Source organism: Mustela lutreola, chromosome 15, assembly GCF_030435805.1.
Source record: "Mustela lutreola isolate mMusLut2 chromosome 15, mMusLut2.pri, whole genome shotgun sequence".
NCBI lineage: Eukaryota > Metazoa > Chordata > Mammalia > Carnivora > Mustelidae > Mustela > Mustela lutreola.
The window spans coordinates 43,669,239-43,685,325 of NC_081304.1; the positions used below are offsets into that span (position 1 = coordinate 43,669,239).

Below are 16,087 nucleotides of genomic sequence, written 5' to 3' on the forward strand. Positions count from 1 at the left end.
CACAGGCATCTTTCTTCAAAAAAAAAAAAAAAAAAAAAAAAAAAAAAAAAGTCAAATCATGACCATATCCTGTTGGTTCATTAAGCCAAATTGAAATTAAACTTCTCAGGCAGCCCTGCCTTTGTTCTCTCAAATTAAACCATTTGGTGATAGGAAGGAGAAGGGACTGCCCCTCACTGCCTTCATTTGTGGAATCATGTTTCTCTTCAGAAGGGGACATCAGGGATGTTTCTGCAAGCCTGCCCTCGGAGACGACCCCCTTCAGGCAAGCACCCCCACACCATGGCACATGGCCCATTTGTGAAGCTCTTGGCCATGCTTCTCCGAGTTTCATCAAAATACTCTCCCAACTCTAAATATCCCCCACAGAGGAATTTGAGGTTTTCCTGATTCCACTGAAGCTTCAGCATCACTCTGTCCCCACCCTCACCCCTCTGCCCACCCTTAGTATATGTTTTTTAAGCAAGAGACGGAGAGAAATGGGTTTGAGGAACTGTGCTGCTCTTAGATTCCTAAAATGTCCCACGGGCATCACCAGAGCGCTGAGGGGCCTTCTGATGAACTGTGAAGCAGTCTCAATCTGCTCTTGCTTGAGTTCAGTGAAAAAAAAAAAAAAAAAGAAAGAAAGAAAGAAAGAAAGAAAAGCCCATATACAAAATGGCTTGCTTAGTTAGCCCTATCGGAACCGGACTCTCCACAAGGTACTGGGAGCAGCCGACCCCACCCCAGTCGGTGGTAGGAAAACTCCCTTTGGGCACCAGCGGCTCCACACAAAAGCAAGGACTAGGACAGAGTCAAAGTTGTGTGTTTCCCTCCACTGCTCAAAACCCAAATGCTAATAATGCCCCTCCATGTTGTTAAACCTAAATCCCAATGTTGCTTCCTTGGACATTTTTCCTATGTAACTGAAGGCAAAACACATTACATATTTGATCCAGTCTTAGTATGATGAGAGCTAGCGGACTCATAAGTAATCCACTGACCTGGTTCATTTTTCTGGACAAAATTGAGCATAAAAGTACACACACACACACACACACACACACACACACACACACACACAAGCGCTGGTAATGTCTGACTCTTAGAAAGTCTCCCCCCTCTTAGATTCTTCAGAACCCCAAGTGAACCAGAAATTCTTTACGCAAAAGACCCAGTGCCCAAGGAGACGTGCTCCCTCGGGTCCTTCCGCTCCAGAGAGCGTTTTCAAAGACATATTTAAATGCATACGTTTTCTTCAGCAACTGACGGTTCCACGCTTGAACCGTGTAGAACAGCTCGCTGGAGTTTGAGTTTCCCCATAAATTCTGAATGGCCCGGGAGGTGGCTGAGCGTGCACCGGCTCTGCCAGTGGGAACAACCCAGGCGCACGGAGACTCGTCCCACTTAAGAGTCCATTCAGAGATTCCTCTAGATCCTTGGGCATTTCTATCAACCAGAAGCCTCCCGGCAGAAACGCCTCTGCACGCAGCCACCTGCACGCCACGGCGGTAAGGGACCAAACCCGAGCCGCGAGCTGAAACTAAAGCAACTTTTCCCCACTCGTGGGACAACGCTTCGCCTAAAGCACATCTTCACAGGGTCTTGCTCTGGTCCCCAGGCCATCGGAACAGCCCCCCGCGGGCGGCAGACCAAGGAACCCTCCAGTGCCCCCCAGTCCCCTGAACCGCGCCCTGTCCCCACCCGTGCTCCCCTCGAGGGCGGCGGCAGCGCCTGGAGCCCACCGCGCGCACACGCCCACCCGCCATCCGGCGCCCGGTGGAGCCCCCGCGGGGTGGGGTGCGGCAGGAGCGGGGATTCGCAGCCGGGCAAGCCGACCCACCTGCCGGGAGTCCGTGGGGAGGCTGGTCCAGGGCCCTCGGAGGCTGGGCGGCCCTCGCGCCCTCGAGGCACCGGGGGCGCGGCTGCCTGTGCGGGAGCGGGCGCCAGAGCGGCCGTATTTGTACTCTCCCGTTCCCTCACATGGTCTGATCTCTAGATATCCGCCGCCAAAGAGCTCTTTAAGAATTTTTGCGTCACTTTGAGCTGCAGAAACTTTACGTTTCCCGCGTGGTCGCGGCTCTGCGCTCCCCCCGGGGTGGGGGTGACCGCCCCGGCGCTCGCGCGGGGTGGGGAGGGGTGGGGAGGCTGCGCCTTGCAGAGAGCGGGTAGGGGGCGGGGCGGGGCCCCAGGAACGGGAGGAGGGGGGCTCCCTCCCTAGGAGGGACAGTGCTCTAGGAAGGAACTGGCAGAAGGCCCAACAGAGCCAAGAATCCCAACTTTTTCTCTCTCACCTCGCAGGTGGGCGGGCCGCTCCCCAACCAACAGGTACATTTCCACCCCCACCAGCTGCTCCCCAAGTTTAGGGTTCTGCTCAAAATCACTCCTGCAGAGCGATCTTTCTGGACCACTGACACTTGCCCATCACCCTCACCCTGAATCCTGCTGTTTTCTTCCTAGGACTTAGCACCTGGCATTCCTGGGATTCATCGGCCCCACCGTGGGATGTGCGCTGGGCCAGAAGAGACCTCGTCTCATTTCTGGCCATCCCCAAGGCCTCTAGCAGTCCCTGACCTAGTGACTCAATAGTTACTTGGAGACAGACAGACAGAATGAATGAATGAATGATTTCTCCTTTGGTTAACTAGCCATACTTCAAAGCTGTATGGAACAGATTGTCCGGGTGGTGATGCCGGAGGGGATATGCCTGCCCCTGGTGTGGCTACAGTAAAGAACTTTCTACAGTATTTTAATTATCTCAAGAGGTTCAACAGGAGCGTATTGTTTTGCACCGTGTGAAAACATTGCTTTGATAATTAAAAAAAAAAAAAACAACTGAGTTTAAAAATGATTTTTAGTAGAATTTTTTATTTTATTTTATTTTATTTATTTATTTATCTTTACCTTTGAAAAGAACAGATGGAGTCCTTGCTTTGGGATGCCCCTGAGGCAGAGATGAGAGGGCACAGACTAGCCCATCACCCTCCTCCCAAAGGCGGCCAGGGTAGAAGAAAAGAATCACAAGCTTGCAGCCCCTATGTCCTTGGAGGAACCGAGTCAGCACATAGGGGGCCAGGTTGAGCAAGTGTGTCTGCGGGGGCCCTGGCGGCCTCTCCTGCCCTGGAAGGAATCAGTGTGAGGCTTTAGTGCCCTCTAGACGTCAGGGGGGCGATTGCAAGGTAGTGGTGAGCCGACTGGCATTTAAGGGCTGCAAAGCCAGGCTGGTGATTCCTGGGCAAGCTTGGGAAATTCATCTAGGGCCAAATCCCCAGGGATCTCCTTTCCTGAAGGTTTCCCTTTCATCTCTTCTTGGCTAGCTCATCACCCTCATCCCTCACCCTCACTGAGGTCTGCGGTCACCGTGGTTAGAAGTTAGTTTAAAACCAGGCAGCATTTCTTTCAGAGTTCAAGCCCCTTTGCAACCGCAGGGCACTTACTAGAGCTGTTGTTCCCAAATGACAGCAGCTGGTGTGAATCAAACATTCCGTCCCTCTCGTTCTTCCTTTCCTTTGTGATAAAGTGGGAAAGGCGGAACTTGAAAAGGGAAACAAGGGGCACCTGGGTGGCTCAGTCTGTTAAGCGTGTGACTCTGATTATGGCTTCAGATCATGATCTCAGGGTCGTGGGATGGAGAGTGGATCCATGCTGGGCGTGAAGCCAGCTTAAGATTCTCTCTCTTCCTCTCCCTCTGCCTGCACCCCCTCCAACTCCTCCCCTACCCCTCCACACCCACTTACTCTCTTTCTCTTAGGGATGAAAAAAAAAAAAGGAAACAAAACTCAGGCTGGTTTATTCCTAGTTTTTTAATCAAACTGTAGCATGGACCCCAGGGAGGAAGGAAGAGTTGGCATCAGGCAACAACAGTTTGAACAAGTTGTCCTAAATAAGGGAATGCTCATCTGGAATTACTTAAAGAAGTCCAGCTTAACCAGTGGTGTTGGCTGTGGTCAACAGCAGTGCCAGCTAAAGGACTTCGTTAGCGCGAGGGCCCCAGTGCTGCCCGCAGCCCATTAGAATCAAGCTGTTCTTTTCTTTTCTTTTCCTTTCTAAGATTTTTATTTATTTGACAGAGATCACAAGTAGGCAGAGAAGCAGGCAGAGAGAGAGGAAGGGAAGCAGACTCGCCACTGAGCAGAAAGCCTAACATGGGGCTCGATCCCAGGACCCTGAGACCATGACCCGAGCCGAAGGCAGAGGCTTTAACCCACTGAGCCACCCAGGCACCCCTCAAGCTGTTCTTTAAGGACAAGCTGGAGACAGCACATGGGTCTGTGACCACATCCTGAAGGCACAGCTCATTATCAGGTCCTGGCTTCTTGGATGTGTGGGGTCAGCATGACTCTACATGTCCCCAGAGTCCTCTGGCTGCCAAGGACTTTCCACCCGTCAGAGCAGCAGTTAGAGGAGTGCCCAGCCACGCCTTCCTATTTCTGCGCTCAGCAGTCCCCTGAATATCAGCAGGGTCCTCCAGTTCAGGTCTCTGGCTAAGCTTTGACCCATTTCCCCAGGGGCACTGCTGTTTGCTTCTCCCTACTTGATCCTAATTTTGACAAATATTTTTTATTAAATATTTGGTTATAAAGATAATTTTTTTACATATTGTGGATTTCGTTTATAATTTGTTTTGGGACTTCTGCATCTATGTTTATGGGTGTGATTTACATGTAATTTTTCCTCTTACTATCCTTGTCAGAGTTATGCTGGTCTCACAAGACAAGGCTTTCCACCATAATAGTTCTTTACATCTATCCTTTTGGGCTAATCGAGATTCCCCAGAGATTTCCAATCCCCTGGGCACTACATTTTGTTTTGTTTTGGTTTTGGTTTTGAGTTTTATTTATTTATTTATGAGAGAGAGAGGGAGAGCAGGGAGCAGGGGAGGGGGGAGGAGCGGACGGAGAGGGACAAGCAGATTCTACACTAAGCACAGGGCCTGATGTGGGGCTCCATCTCAGGACCCCGAGATCATGATCTGAGTTGAAACCATCTCTTGATGGACAACACTTAACTGACTGAGCCCCCCGGGGCACTCCTGCCCGGCACTGGAGTTCTAGGAGCACAAGATGGCAGAGAACATTCGGAATGCAAAGACTCAACCCTCTTATGGTACTTTCATCCCCAACTGTGTTGCTGACCTCCAGACTATAAGCTGTTTTTCTCTAGAGAATAAATCTTGAATTGGCTGAAAAAGCAGGGGAGGGCCAGTTACCCAGCTGCCCAAGGTAAGGAGGGGATCTAACAGACAGTCAACCCTCCAGTAACCCTCCTTTTGCTCCCCAGTTCCCGTAGTGGCTATCTGGAGATGCTGTATTTGGCGGGGGTGGTGGGTGGAGGGGTGGGGTGGTGGTCGTGGTGGTATTATGCAGTGTAGATTGGTTTGCAGAGCACTGGCTGTCTCCGCCACGAGCTGAGGATTCAATGGTTTCAGCTCTGCTAAATTTCTTAATGCCTCTGTCTGCTTTCCAGCTTATTGTTTCTCTTCTGTTACTCTGGAGGTTGTGGAATTAGGTCTTCTAAATGAATCGTTTAACAAAGTTTATCTTCCAGTTTTCAAATATCTGCAGTATGTATAATAGTGCTCTCCTTTTAATTTCTTGTGTATGTGTTTTCATTAGTCTTGTCAAGATCTGTTAATTTACTTTTTTTTTTTTTTAAAGAACCAACTTACGGCTTTGTTGAACTTTAGTTTCTGCACATACATTTTATTTCCTTCTACCTTTTTTAAAGTTTATTTTACAGTTCTAATTTCTTGACATGGATGCTAAGCTCAATTCTCAGGCTTTCTTCCATTCTAATAAAATTTTAAGGCTATAAAATTTACGTACTGTTTTAGCTCTACCTGCCATTTTGAATATGCAGTATTTTTTTTTAATAATTGTTTGGGTTAAATTTCCTTTATGATTTCTTCTTGGACCTATGACTTAATTTCTAAACATATAGGAGCCTTTCAGTTAGCTCTTAATTTTAGCTTCTAACTATTAAGAACTATCGGAAATTTGTTGAGGTTTACTCCCCAATATATGGCCAGTTTTTGAAAAAGTTCCATGTGCGCTCAAGACTGTGCAATTATTAGAGCAATGTCCTATAGATGTCCATTATACCAAACTTACTAAATGCTTAAATCTTTTATATATTCACTTGAGGTTTTGGTTACTTGATCTATCAACAATCAAGAAGGGAATTAAAATCTTCCATTATGATATTGGATTATTTTTCCATATAGTTATGTTTTTGTTTTATATAATTTGAGGTTATTAGGTACATACTAATTTAGAATTTAGAATCTTTGTATTTTTCCGGGGAACCAAGTAAACATATAATTAATGCAGTGATTCTATCTCTAGCAATGCTTTTTTTTTTCTTTAAAGATTTTATTTTATTTATTTGACAGAGACACACAGCAAGAGAGGGAACACAAGCAGGCGGAGTGGGAGAGGGAGAAGCAGACTTCCCATGGAGCAGGGAGCCCAAAGTGGGACTCAATCCCAGGACCCCGGGATCATGACCTGAGCCGAAGGCAGCCGCTCAACTGAGCCACCCAGGTGCCCCATGCTTTTTGTTTTAAAGCCTATTTCCAGGGTCGACATGTTATACAACTCCAGGGAGACTGTGAATAAGAGATCCTGGCATGAGTCTGTTTGTTATTCAGAGTAGTCCTAATTTTGCTAATTATCAGTATAGCCACACCAGATTTATTTTGCTTAGTATCTGCCTGATGGATCTTTCCAAACCTTTTCATATCCCAGGTTGCCGATGTCTCTTGTAATTAGCTTATGGCTGAGTTTCTTTTCAAACTCCAGTTTGAGGGTCTCCTGGGTGATTCAGTCTGTGAGGTATCTGCCTTCGGCTCAGGTCATGATCCTGAGGTCCTAGGACCAAGCCCTGGCCGGGTCGGGCTCCCTACTCAGCAGAGTCTGTCTGCTTCTCCCTCTCTCTCTCTGCCGCTTCCCCTGTTCATGCTCTCAAATAAAAAAAATCTTTAAACACCCCCCCAAAACCCTCCAGTTTGACAATTTGCCTTTTTTCAGGAACATTTATATATTGTACTTAATGACATACTTAGATTTATCTCTGTCTTATTTTGGATACTCTATTTGTTTTGCTTTTTTTTCTCTCACATCTTGTCTTTTCATGGACAAAAATACCCTGCTTATTTTTTAGTAGTTCATCTAGAAAATTTTGGATGTATCATTAACATACCAAAGTCTAAAGTCAATCGATATACTTCTCTTCTCCCTGAATGACAAAGGATATGTTTAGTCCAACCACCTCCCTAATTATCATCATCTCTTTTCAGGTATATTGGTCTCATCTTTCTTTGAACCCTGTTAGACTTCCCTACAGGCACTTTCTGTTTGGATGATGCATGTACTTATCACATTTCCTATCTTCCATACTGGATCACCTCCCTTCTGTTTGACTGCAAGTGTACTTTATTTCACCTCTGAAAGACAATTTCATTGAGTATAAAATTCTAGGCTCACAGTTAACTTCTCCTAGCACCCTGAAGATATGTTTCAATGTCCTCTTGCTTACAGAGTTGCCAATGAGAAGATAGTCGTCAACTAATGGTCTTTTCTTTGGAGGGAATGGTCTGTGTTCCTGGATGCCTTAAAGATCTGTTCTAGCATTTTGCCATGATGTGCCTAGAAATGGGTTTATTTAACTTGCTTGAAACAGAAAGGGTTTACAACAATAGCAACACTTCGATTAAAGCTTGATCCTTTATCTAATGTTATCTTGGAAAGTGCTATGACAGACAGCCCTGCTAGGACTGAGAAGATTCTAGGAAAGCCAGAAAGGTAGGGGGCTCAGGCACTGATGGAAATATTGATTAGGAGGCTATATTTAATTGCTTTCAGTGAAAGGGAGACCCAGTCTCAGTAAAACATACTCTCCAGCCACTTACAAGTCTGAACCCAGCAAAGCTTCCTTTCTTACTCTTCTAAGATCTGGATGAAAAAACGGTTAAGTGGCAGGGACACAAGCTCTCCTAGATGCGGTGCCTGGACATCCTCTGCGGAAGCCAGTGAGGGTCAGCACTGGCTGGGAAGGACCATCGAGACCACACAGAAAGTGAAGCAGGGAAGCCCTGAGGCATCTTACGGTTTCTCCATTTTGAGGAATAGGAGTCACCTGGTTGCTTTCTTTTGTTGCTAAATAAACTCCTAGCTAGATCAAATAAGCCATTTACTCTCATTTAGCAAAGTGTTTTATTCAAAAGCTTCTCAGCACCATCTAGTTGTCAGAAAGAATGGCATCGCCTTTTCCTGCCCACCCGACTCCAGAGTCCAGAGGCCGCAGTTAAACCGTTGGGCTAGAGCGCCCCCTAAGGGTTATAATTCAGATCATGATAAAGTTTTGGTTGTTCTCACACTCCTCTTTCTCTAAGCCTCCACTCAAGGAGACCTGTGCTTCCCCACAGTTCCGAACAGGAAGGAATCATGTCAGACTCGATCAACCTCCCATTCCTGGGCTATCAGAGGCACATAAAACTACCTTGACAAAAACGGGATTCAGTGACTGCCATCTAGGAAGGACAGTGATGCTGTCAGGCAGCATGCAGTTTGAAAGCTCAAATCTCAAGATAACCCTCCCCCAACTCTACCCTAGAAACAAGGAGCATCAGGTCCATTTTCTCTCCATCAATTGCTCATCCTCTCCTGTCTTCTGAAAAGACACTAAGCCAGACCTTTTGACAGAGTTAGGACAAACAATGACAGCTAATTAAAATGCTAAGAGATCCTGAGCTGTTGGGGATGAGGAGAGTACAGAGTGTGACCTGATCCTTCCTTTCAAGAATATTTTGTCTCATCATAAAGCACACTTCTCCGAAGAGGTTCCTGGAGGAGAAATCCAAGAGTCTGACTGTGTCCTGTGGGAACCCATGTAACTTTGGCTTCAGTCCTTGGATCTGTCCGTTGCAGCTACTTCAGGTCCCGGAGGAGGAGGAAAGAGCTAGAGGCAGCGTCAGTCGGCCAAAGCCCCCATGGGGTCCCAGGCCGGCAGGACGATGGGTTCCTGCTCTAGCACGGCTAGCACCTCTTCGGGAACGTGCTTCTTGTCCACCACTACTTCGTAGACATACTCAGAGAACCACTCATCTGTCATGCACAGGTAACCTGGAGGAAAGAACAGAAGGCTCATGAACCAGAGGGCAAGGGGCAAAGGGCAGAAGTCCCACTAGCACTCTAAAGAAGCTTTTTACAAAACTTATACCTGCACACGTTTTTCAGCTTTCCCGTCTAAAACCTCACTTACTCTAGGTCTTACTAACCATTCTGTGATGCAGACATGACAGGCATGGCTATAATTTCATCTATCAGAAAACTGGGGCTCAGAGTAATTAGGTGACAGGCCCGGTCGCACAGGGGAGGCTCCGACCTGGGCCTCGGACCTAAGACTGTTCGCAGATCCTGTGCTGTTTCATTGCCTGGGCTGTCTGGGCTGAAGAGGAGCATGTGACCCTAGAAGACAGGAGGAAAGGCTTCTTGTTCATAGAGCCAACACCAAGGGGACTGACCTCTAGGATCAGAAGGGCAAGCACCCTAGTTTCATCCTTACCCTGCCCACCTTCTCAGCATCACAGGCTCTTCTCCTACCTTCCTCTCCCCTGTAAATTCCTGCGAGCAGCTAAGCTGCTAGGGGGAACCTGATGGGGCCCGTGTCTTCATTCCCAGGTAGCTGCTTATTTGCTGGTGATCCTGTGTAAGTCAAATGATAACACGGTCTTTGCTTTCCTAGTGGAAAATCTGTGGTGAAGATCAGGCAGAAATGGGAGACTGAGACAGCTTCTTGATCTCTTTTCCTCAGAGAGGCCCTACAGTTTACAGACCTTTCCACTGGGTAGGACCGTATGAATACCCTAGGCTGAGAGCTCAGCCCAGAGAAAACATGGCGTCAGCCATCATCCACCCATCTTAGAAGCCTGCCTTTTCCCATTAGGACGACGATTAACCTCTATTTCAGGCTCCACTAGGACAAAACAAATTCCCCTTCAGGAACACCCTTCCAACAAACCTAAAGAGGGGAAAAAATGCTTCACTTGGCCACTGATAATATAAAGAGTAAAATTAAAGTGAGCAACTAAAGTGCATATTTAAAATACGAATTGGCCAAGGAGAGAGCCCAGAGCACAGAAATGTGAACTTACACAGGGCTGCTGTGCACACCTACACACCCAAGGACTCAGAGGAATTAGCAGTCTTCATCACCGTCATCATCATCACTCCCATCTTAATCATATCCGGCACCTGGTCTATACTAGACACAAGCCTTTTTTCCCTCAAAGTGTTTGTGCAAATCGGTTTTTGAGCTGTATCATTTCTCACTACTTGAGACCAAGAAAAAGGAAAAAGTTGTAGGTGTTTCTCCCATGGCAGTCCTCTAGGGGAGCAGTTCTCCAATGTCCAGGCCCCACTATATTCTTAAAATAAATGAGGATGCCAGAAAGTTGTTTATGTGGGAACACCTACTGGTGTTCACCATATTAGAAATGAAAACAAAGTTTAAAATACTAATTCATAAGAATTTTTTTAAAAAACATGAATAGAAATAATACATTTTAAGGAAAAAAACCATTAAATTCTCCAAAATAAACCTTAGTTAGAAAAATGGCATAGTTTTGCACTTTAACGTCTGGCTTCACAGAAGACAAATGAATTCTTGTATCTGCTCTGTCTGCAATCTTTTGCAATCTGTTGTTCTGGCTGAAGGAGAGGAAGGAAAACCTGGCCTCATACAGATTTGTTGTTGAAGGGAAGACCTTGCAAACCCCCTAAGAGGGTCCCAGGGAGCCGCGGGGGTCCTGCGAGCACACTTTGACAACCGCTGCCCTAAAGGCCAGACTGATTTAAGTCATTAAAATGCAACATGATGGCAAGTCTAATTGTGTAAGCTAAATGGTGTCACAGAGGACATTATTTAACATGAAAACACAACTGTTTCGGTGAGGTTTCCTGTGCCCAGTTCTCCTCTTCACCTGTGACAGAAGCCAAGGACAGCTCCCCCTGATGTGGCACAGGATGTCTATCGTCACAAGGGAACGCGGTGCAGAAGTGCTCAAGGGCTCCTTCCAAGTAGGCTGAGGGAATGCATCTCTGTCCACTGACGCCCGCCTCCTGATCCAGCACTCCTCTTCTCAACCAGAGGTACAGGCAAGGGGACCACAGACCCAACGGACGCTGTAACCAGGGCTGCTTCCAGTTCCTGCCTGGATTCATTACCCCCAAGCCCCTGGCTTTGCTTGTGTCTGTCGAAAACCTGGCCCGCGCTATCACCTACACGAGTGCCACTAAATTCTCTCAACGGACAGAGAGTCCTATCAACAGACACCAACTATCCGCTCGGGCAGCGGAAGGGACAACCAGTACCATCTCTTGCTGCATCCCAAGTCACTGCTTCCTGAGAAATTCATTATCTGCTTTCCCCAAGAGGGGCTTTCAGTGGGCAGGAAACCAGACTACTAAACACCATACAATTTGAGACATTAGTCATCCTTCCCCTTCCCAGGCTAAATAAATCCCTAGAATGGCTCTGGACAGTGAGGCAGGTGAAGGACAGAGGCAGATTCGTGTAATAAAGTTCTGTGTCCTTACGACAATACTATCATCACACAATCAAATGAGTCTTCAAAGAATGCACAGAGAAAATGGACAATAAGTACATGTACACTATCTTGTTCCAAAAGCAGATCAGATTAAGTCCTCACAAATTAAAACTCCTATCAAATGCGATCCGCCCTCTCAGTGTCCCTACCCAGAGGACCTGCCTTGATTCGCCTCTCTCTTCAGGATATGAGTTCTCTGGAGGCCCACAAAAACCTCACAGTCTAGGTGGCGGCCAGGTAATTGCACCCTGAGCAGATAACGAACTCGGGGTTGCTGTAACTGTTGCATCTTTCGTGTCTCAGGAGCTGGAGATTAGGATCAGTATGTCTGAGAACCCAAGTGAGTGCCATGTGGGGGGGCAGCAAAGTACCCATTCAGGCAGGTTTATGTTTTATTTTTTCAGGTGGTTAAAAATGGCCATTGTGATCTGAAGAAAGTTGCAGCTTCCAGTCCTTAAGCACTCTGGCCACCAGAAACAGGGGTTCCCAGAAGAAGAAAAATCTGCAACAAGGAGCCCAAGGTTATATTTAAGGAAACAGAAAGTCAGTTTTAGGAACTATGGAGAAATCACATTTTGCTTAAGCTGTAAATTGTTTACAGGCAATGAGAAAGAAACAAAATACATGAACAGTCCTCAAAAAAACTGCCAGTGTTTCTGTATTGGTTAAGAGAAAGTGTAGTGTTGGTCGGTAAAGGGAAAAACGGTGTCTATTGATACAACTCTAGATTGATGAGGTCAAATTCACTCAGAAACAGAATAGTACTGAACAGGTTAGTTTAAGGGGAAGATCTTTACCTGAAAATAACAGTTTTCTGAAATTCTACCAGAGATCTAACATTTCCCAACCTTTCAGACTTGATTAAGGTAGTAAATATATTATCATTTATGAGTTAGATGTTTTCTGTTTTTTGCTCTCTGCCTTCTATGAGGTATTTTACCTCACTAACAAATGATCTGTGGTTAATGCGGGGTGTCCTGGGGCAGCTATTTTTTGAAAAAGGTGCGACAAAATCAAGTTTCTGTTCTGCTCTGATGGGTGTGCCTGGCAGCATGGATCTAAGGAGGCTGGATTCTCGGGGCCTCATGACGTCACTGCCGATCTCTCACCTGATGGTGAGAACTCAAGGCTGAAGAAAGCTTCCAAGAAAGGAAAGCAAACACTTCACGGGCATTTGTCTCGTATTTCCAACCTCCTAATAAACACTGAGAAACTACTTCACGGGACATTAGCCAGTCATTTAAAATTAAGTTGCAGGGGCGCCTGGGTGGCTCAGTGGGTTAAGCCTCTGACTTCAGCTCGGGTCATGATCTCAGGGTCCTGGGATCGAGCCCCGCATTGGGCTCTCTGCTTGGCAGGAAGCCTGCTTCCCTCTCTCTCTGCCTGCTTCTTTGCCTACTTGTGATCTCTGTCTGTCAAATAAATCAATAAAATCTTCAAAAAAAAAAATGAAGTTGCAAAGACCATGCAGCAACATGGAAAACATTTAAGCGATAAAAGCGAAGAGCATACAGACAATATATCTTATATAATTATAACAATGTTACGAATCCAGATACGTAGGTGAAAAAAACCTTACAAGAAATAACAAAATGATATCTTTATTCAACAGGGTAGGTGATTTTCTCCTCAAAACTTCAGAATTATTATTTTTTAAAGATTTTATTTATTTATTTGACAGAGAGAGAGAGAGAGCATAAGCAGAGAGAGCAGCAGAGGCAGTCCCGATGTGGGACTCGATCTCAGCACCCTGGGATCATGACCTGAGCCGAATACAGACACTCAACTGACTGAGCCACCCAGGTGCCCAAAACTTCAGAATTCTTATACTGGGTTTTGGCTCCTAATTCTAAAGACTACTCAAATAATAAACACTTATAACAGATTTTGGAAACATGGGAAGAGGAAGAAGATGAAAAGGTAGAAAATGAGAAGGAAGAGGAAGAGGTGGATGAGGAGCAGGAGAGAAATATAAATTTTTTTTTAAAGATTTTATTTATTTATCAGATAGAGATCACAAGTAGGCAGAGAGGCAGGCAGAGAGAGGGCGTCGGGGGGAAGCAGGCTCCCTGCTGAGCAGAGAGCCCAATGCGGGGCTCGATACCAGGACCCTGGGATCCTGACCTGAGCCAAAGGCAGAGGCTTTAACCCACTGAGCCACCCAGGCGCCCCAAGAAATATAAATTTAAGGCATGGCTGCAATCCCACCATCTAGAGATACACTCTATTCAGATTTTACATCCGGCCTTTAATAAAGTTCCTACGTATAGACTCTACAAATTAAAAAAAAACGAGACATCACACATGCTCTTTTATTACTAAGTACCACACAGGCTGCAGATTTTCCACTTCATCTCTTTTCATATTAATTTTAACAATACAACGACTCTACATCATAATTTTTAAGTGCGGAATTTGGATAAGCAAGCCAAAATGAATTTAATCAGTCCCCTACTGACGAAGTCTGGCTTGTTTTTTCACTCTTAGAAACAACACTGCTATGAATATCTTTGCAACTTAATCTTTGTACCTATCCTTAATTATCTATGTAATTTTTTTTTAAGATTTCATTTTTATTTATTTGACAGAGAAAGAGTGCATATGTACAAGTGGGGGAGCAGCAGGCAGAGGGAGAGGAAAAAGCAGACTCCCCACTGAGCAGGGAGCCCACCAACTCAGGGCTCGATCCCAAGACCGTGGAATCATGACCTGAGCCATAGGCAAATGTTTAACTAACTGAACCACCCAGGTACTCCAATACCTTACATTTCTAGAGAATATATAGCAAATGTGGAAAATGACACAATCGTTATGAAATGAAATTTGGCAGTGTCTATAAAAATTTCAAATGTGTTTACCCCTTTCCCTAATGCCACTTCTGAGATTTTGTCCCACAGACTTAACAATACTTGCAGGAACATAGTAAGTATTTATGCACAATAACTAATACTCATTTGGCACTTACCATGTTAGGCACGGCTCAAAACATCACGCATATATTAACTCACTGCAACCTTGTTTGTAATAGCAGAAGACGGGAAATACCCCAAGTTCCATTAGTAAGGAAACTGGCTGAATAAACTATGGTACATCCAGACAATGGAAAATAATGATGCTGTCCCGATACGGAAACATACTGATTTGAAATGCCTCCAAGACACACTGTTCAGTGAAGTGAGAGCAAGAGGCAGAGCAGGCTAACATGGTGTGTTACCTTTGATGCACTAAACCACACTGATAACCGGAAAGAGAAACTAACAGGAATGGCAACCGGAAAGAGGGGAGTGGAGAGAGACCGACAGGGAAACAAGATGCTTTTTAGATGCTTTTTTGTAATTTGATTTTGGAACACTGTGATTTTACGATTTATTAAAAGAATTATACTCTAGAAAGCAAAGCAAAACAAAAGCACACACATAAATCTATAGGGTGCTTCATTTCACAATGCAATCTCATATCCACTGTCCTCATTTTGATTTTAATCCTGCAACACTGCAAGGCAGGAAGGGTTGGTGTGAATTGTCTAAAGTCATATAGCTTGTATTCAAACCCAGGTCTTCAAATTCAGCCTTTTCCACGGGGCTCAGCCCCCTCCTCTACGGCGCTCGGAGACTTGGCACTTACGGCCAAGGCAGCAGGTCACAGCACGTCATCTAGTTCGGACACCTGTTTGGCGCCAACTCCACCTGCTCACACATTCCATGTCATGTGTCCGGGTGCTGCTTATAAGATATTTTGTATTTAGATCAAAGAGATGTCATGTGTGCCAGGTGCACATACTTAGAAGACAGAGAACAGGATGGGCTGGGAGTTAAAAAAAAAAAAAGAAGAAATGGAACCAAATGCACCATTTATGAGACAGACATCGGACAGTGATCTAAGAAGAGGCTTTCTTTTTCCTCCAGAGTAAACACAAAAGTCTGGCTGTATGGTGGGGCACATTCATGCTCCCGAACACTTTGCTAGTAAGAGAAGAGATCCTCTTACAGCTTAATACCACCAGAGGCTTTTTCTCAGAAACAAAAGCTAGAGAACTTAAAGGGAAAAGTATAGTAGGGAAACAAAGTTGTTTTGGTTATGGGTTGGTTGTATTTTTTTAAACCATCAAGTCACAGCCACGTTCAATGAGCAGAAGCATACACTTCTGAGGAAGCATCATCTGCTGGAGTCCAGAAGAAACCTGTTTGCCTCTGGGCTGAGGAGAGAAGGCAATGAACCAACCAGTCAGATTTCTCCTTTCCCTGGACCAGTAAGCACGATCCAGAGGAGCCTGAGAACACACACAATCCTGCCAGATCTCTAACAACGGACAGGGGAGGAAAGACTTCAGATGTCACCCAAGGGTCTATTTTCCCACTGAAACTCAGTGACTTCTCTCTGACCCCAGAATGGCCACTACTCCTCTTTCAGGCAAAACTTGCTCTTCGATCTTCTCAAAAGCTCACACTATGTCCTGGCCTCCTTCCTCAGACCCACCGGAAGCATGCCCCACATGCCGGG

The 16,087-nt window shown here is 45.7% G+C and overlaps 2 protein-coding genes across 2 annotated transcripts in view; both read right to left on the reverse strand.

Moving 5' to 3' along the window:
* The window catches only part of SLC6A4 (solute carrier family 6 member 4), a 33,481-nt gene extending 31,417 nt beyond the window's left edge, over window positions 1-2,064 (reverse strand). The window contains exon 1 of the mRNA XM_059147279.1: window positions 1,823-2,064. The gene's annotated coding sequence lies outside the window, so the exon portion shown is untranslated. The remainder of the gene's footprint in view (window positions 1-1,822) is intronic.
* Window positions 2,065-8,168: 6,104 nt separating this feature from the next.
* The window catches only part of BLMH (bleomycin hydrolase), a 54,546-nt gene continuing 46,627 nt past the window's right edge, over window positions 8,169-16,087 (reverse strand). The window contains exon 12 of the mRNA XM_059148139.1: window positions 8,169-9,101. Within this exon, the coding sequence (XP_059004122.1) occupies window positions 8,950-9,101 (152 nt within the window). The 3' untranslated portion in view covers window positions 8,169-8,949. The remainder of the gene's footprint in view (window positions 9,102-16,087) is intronic.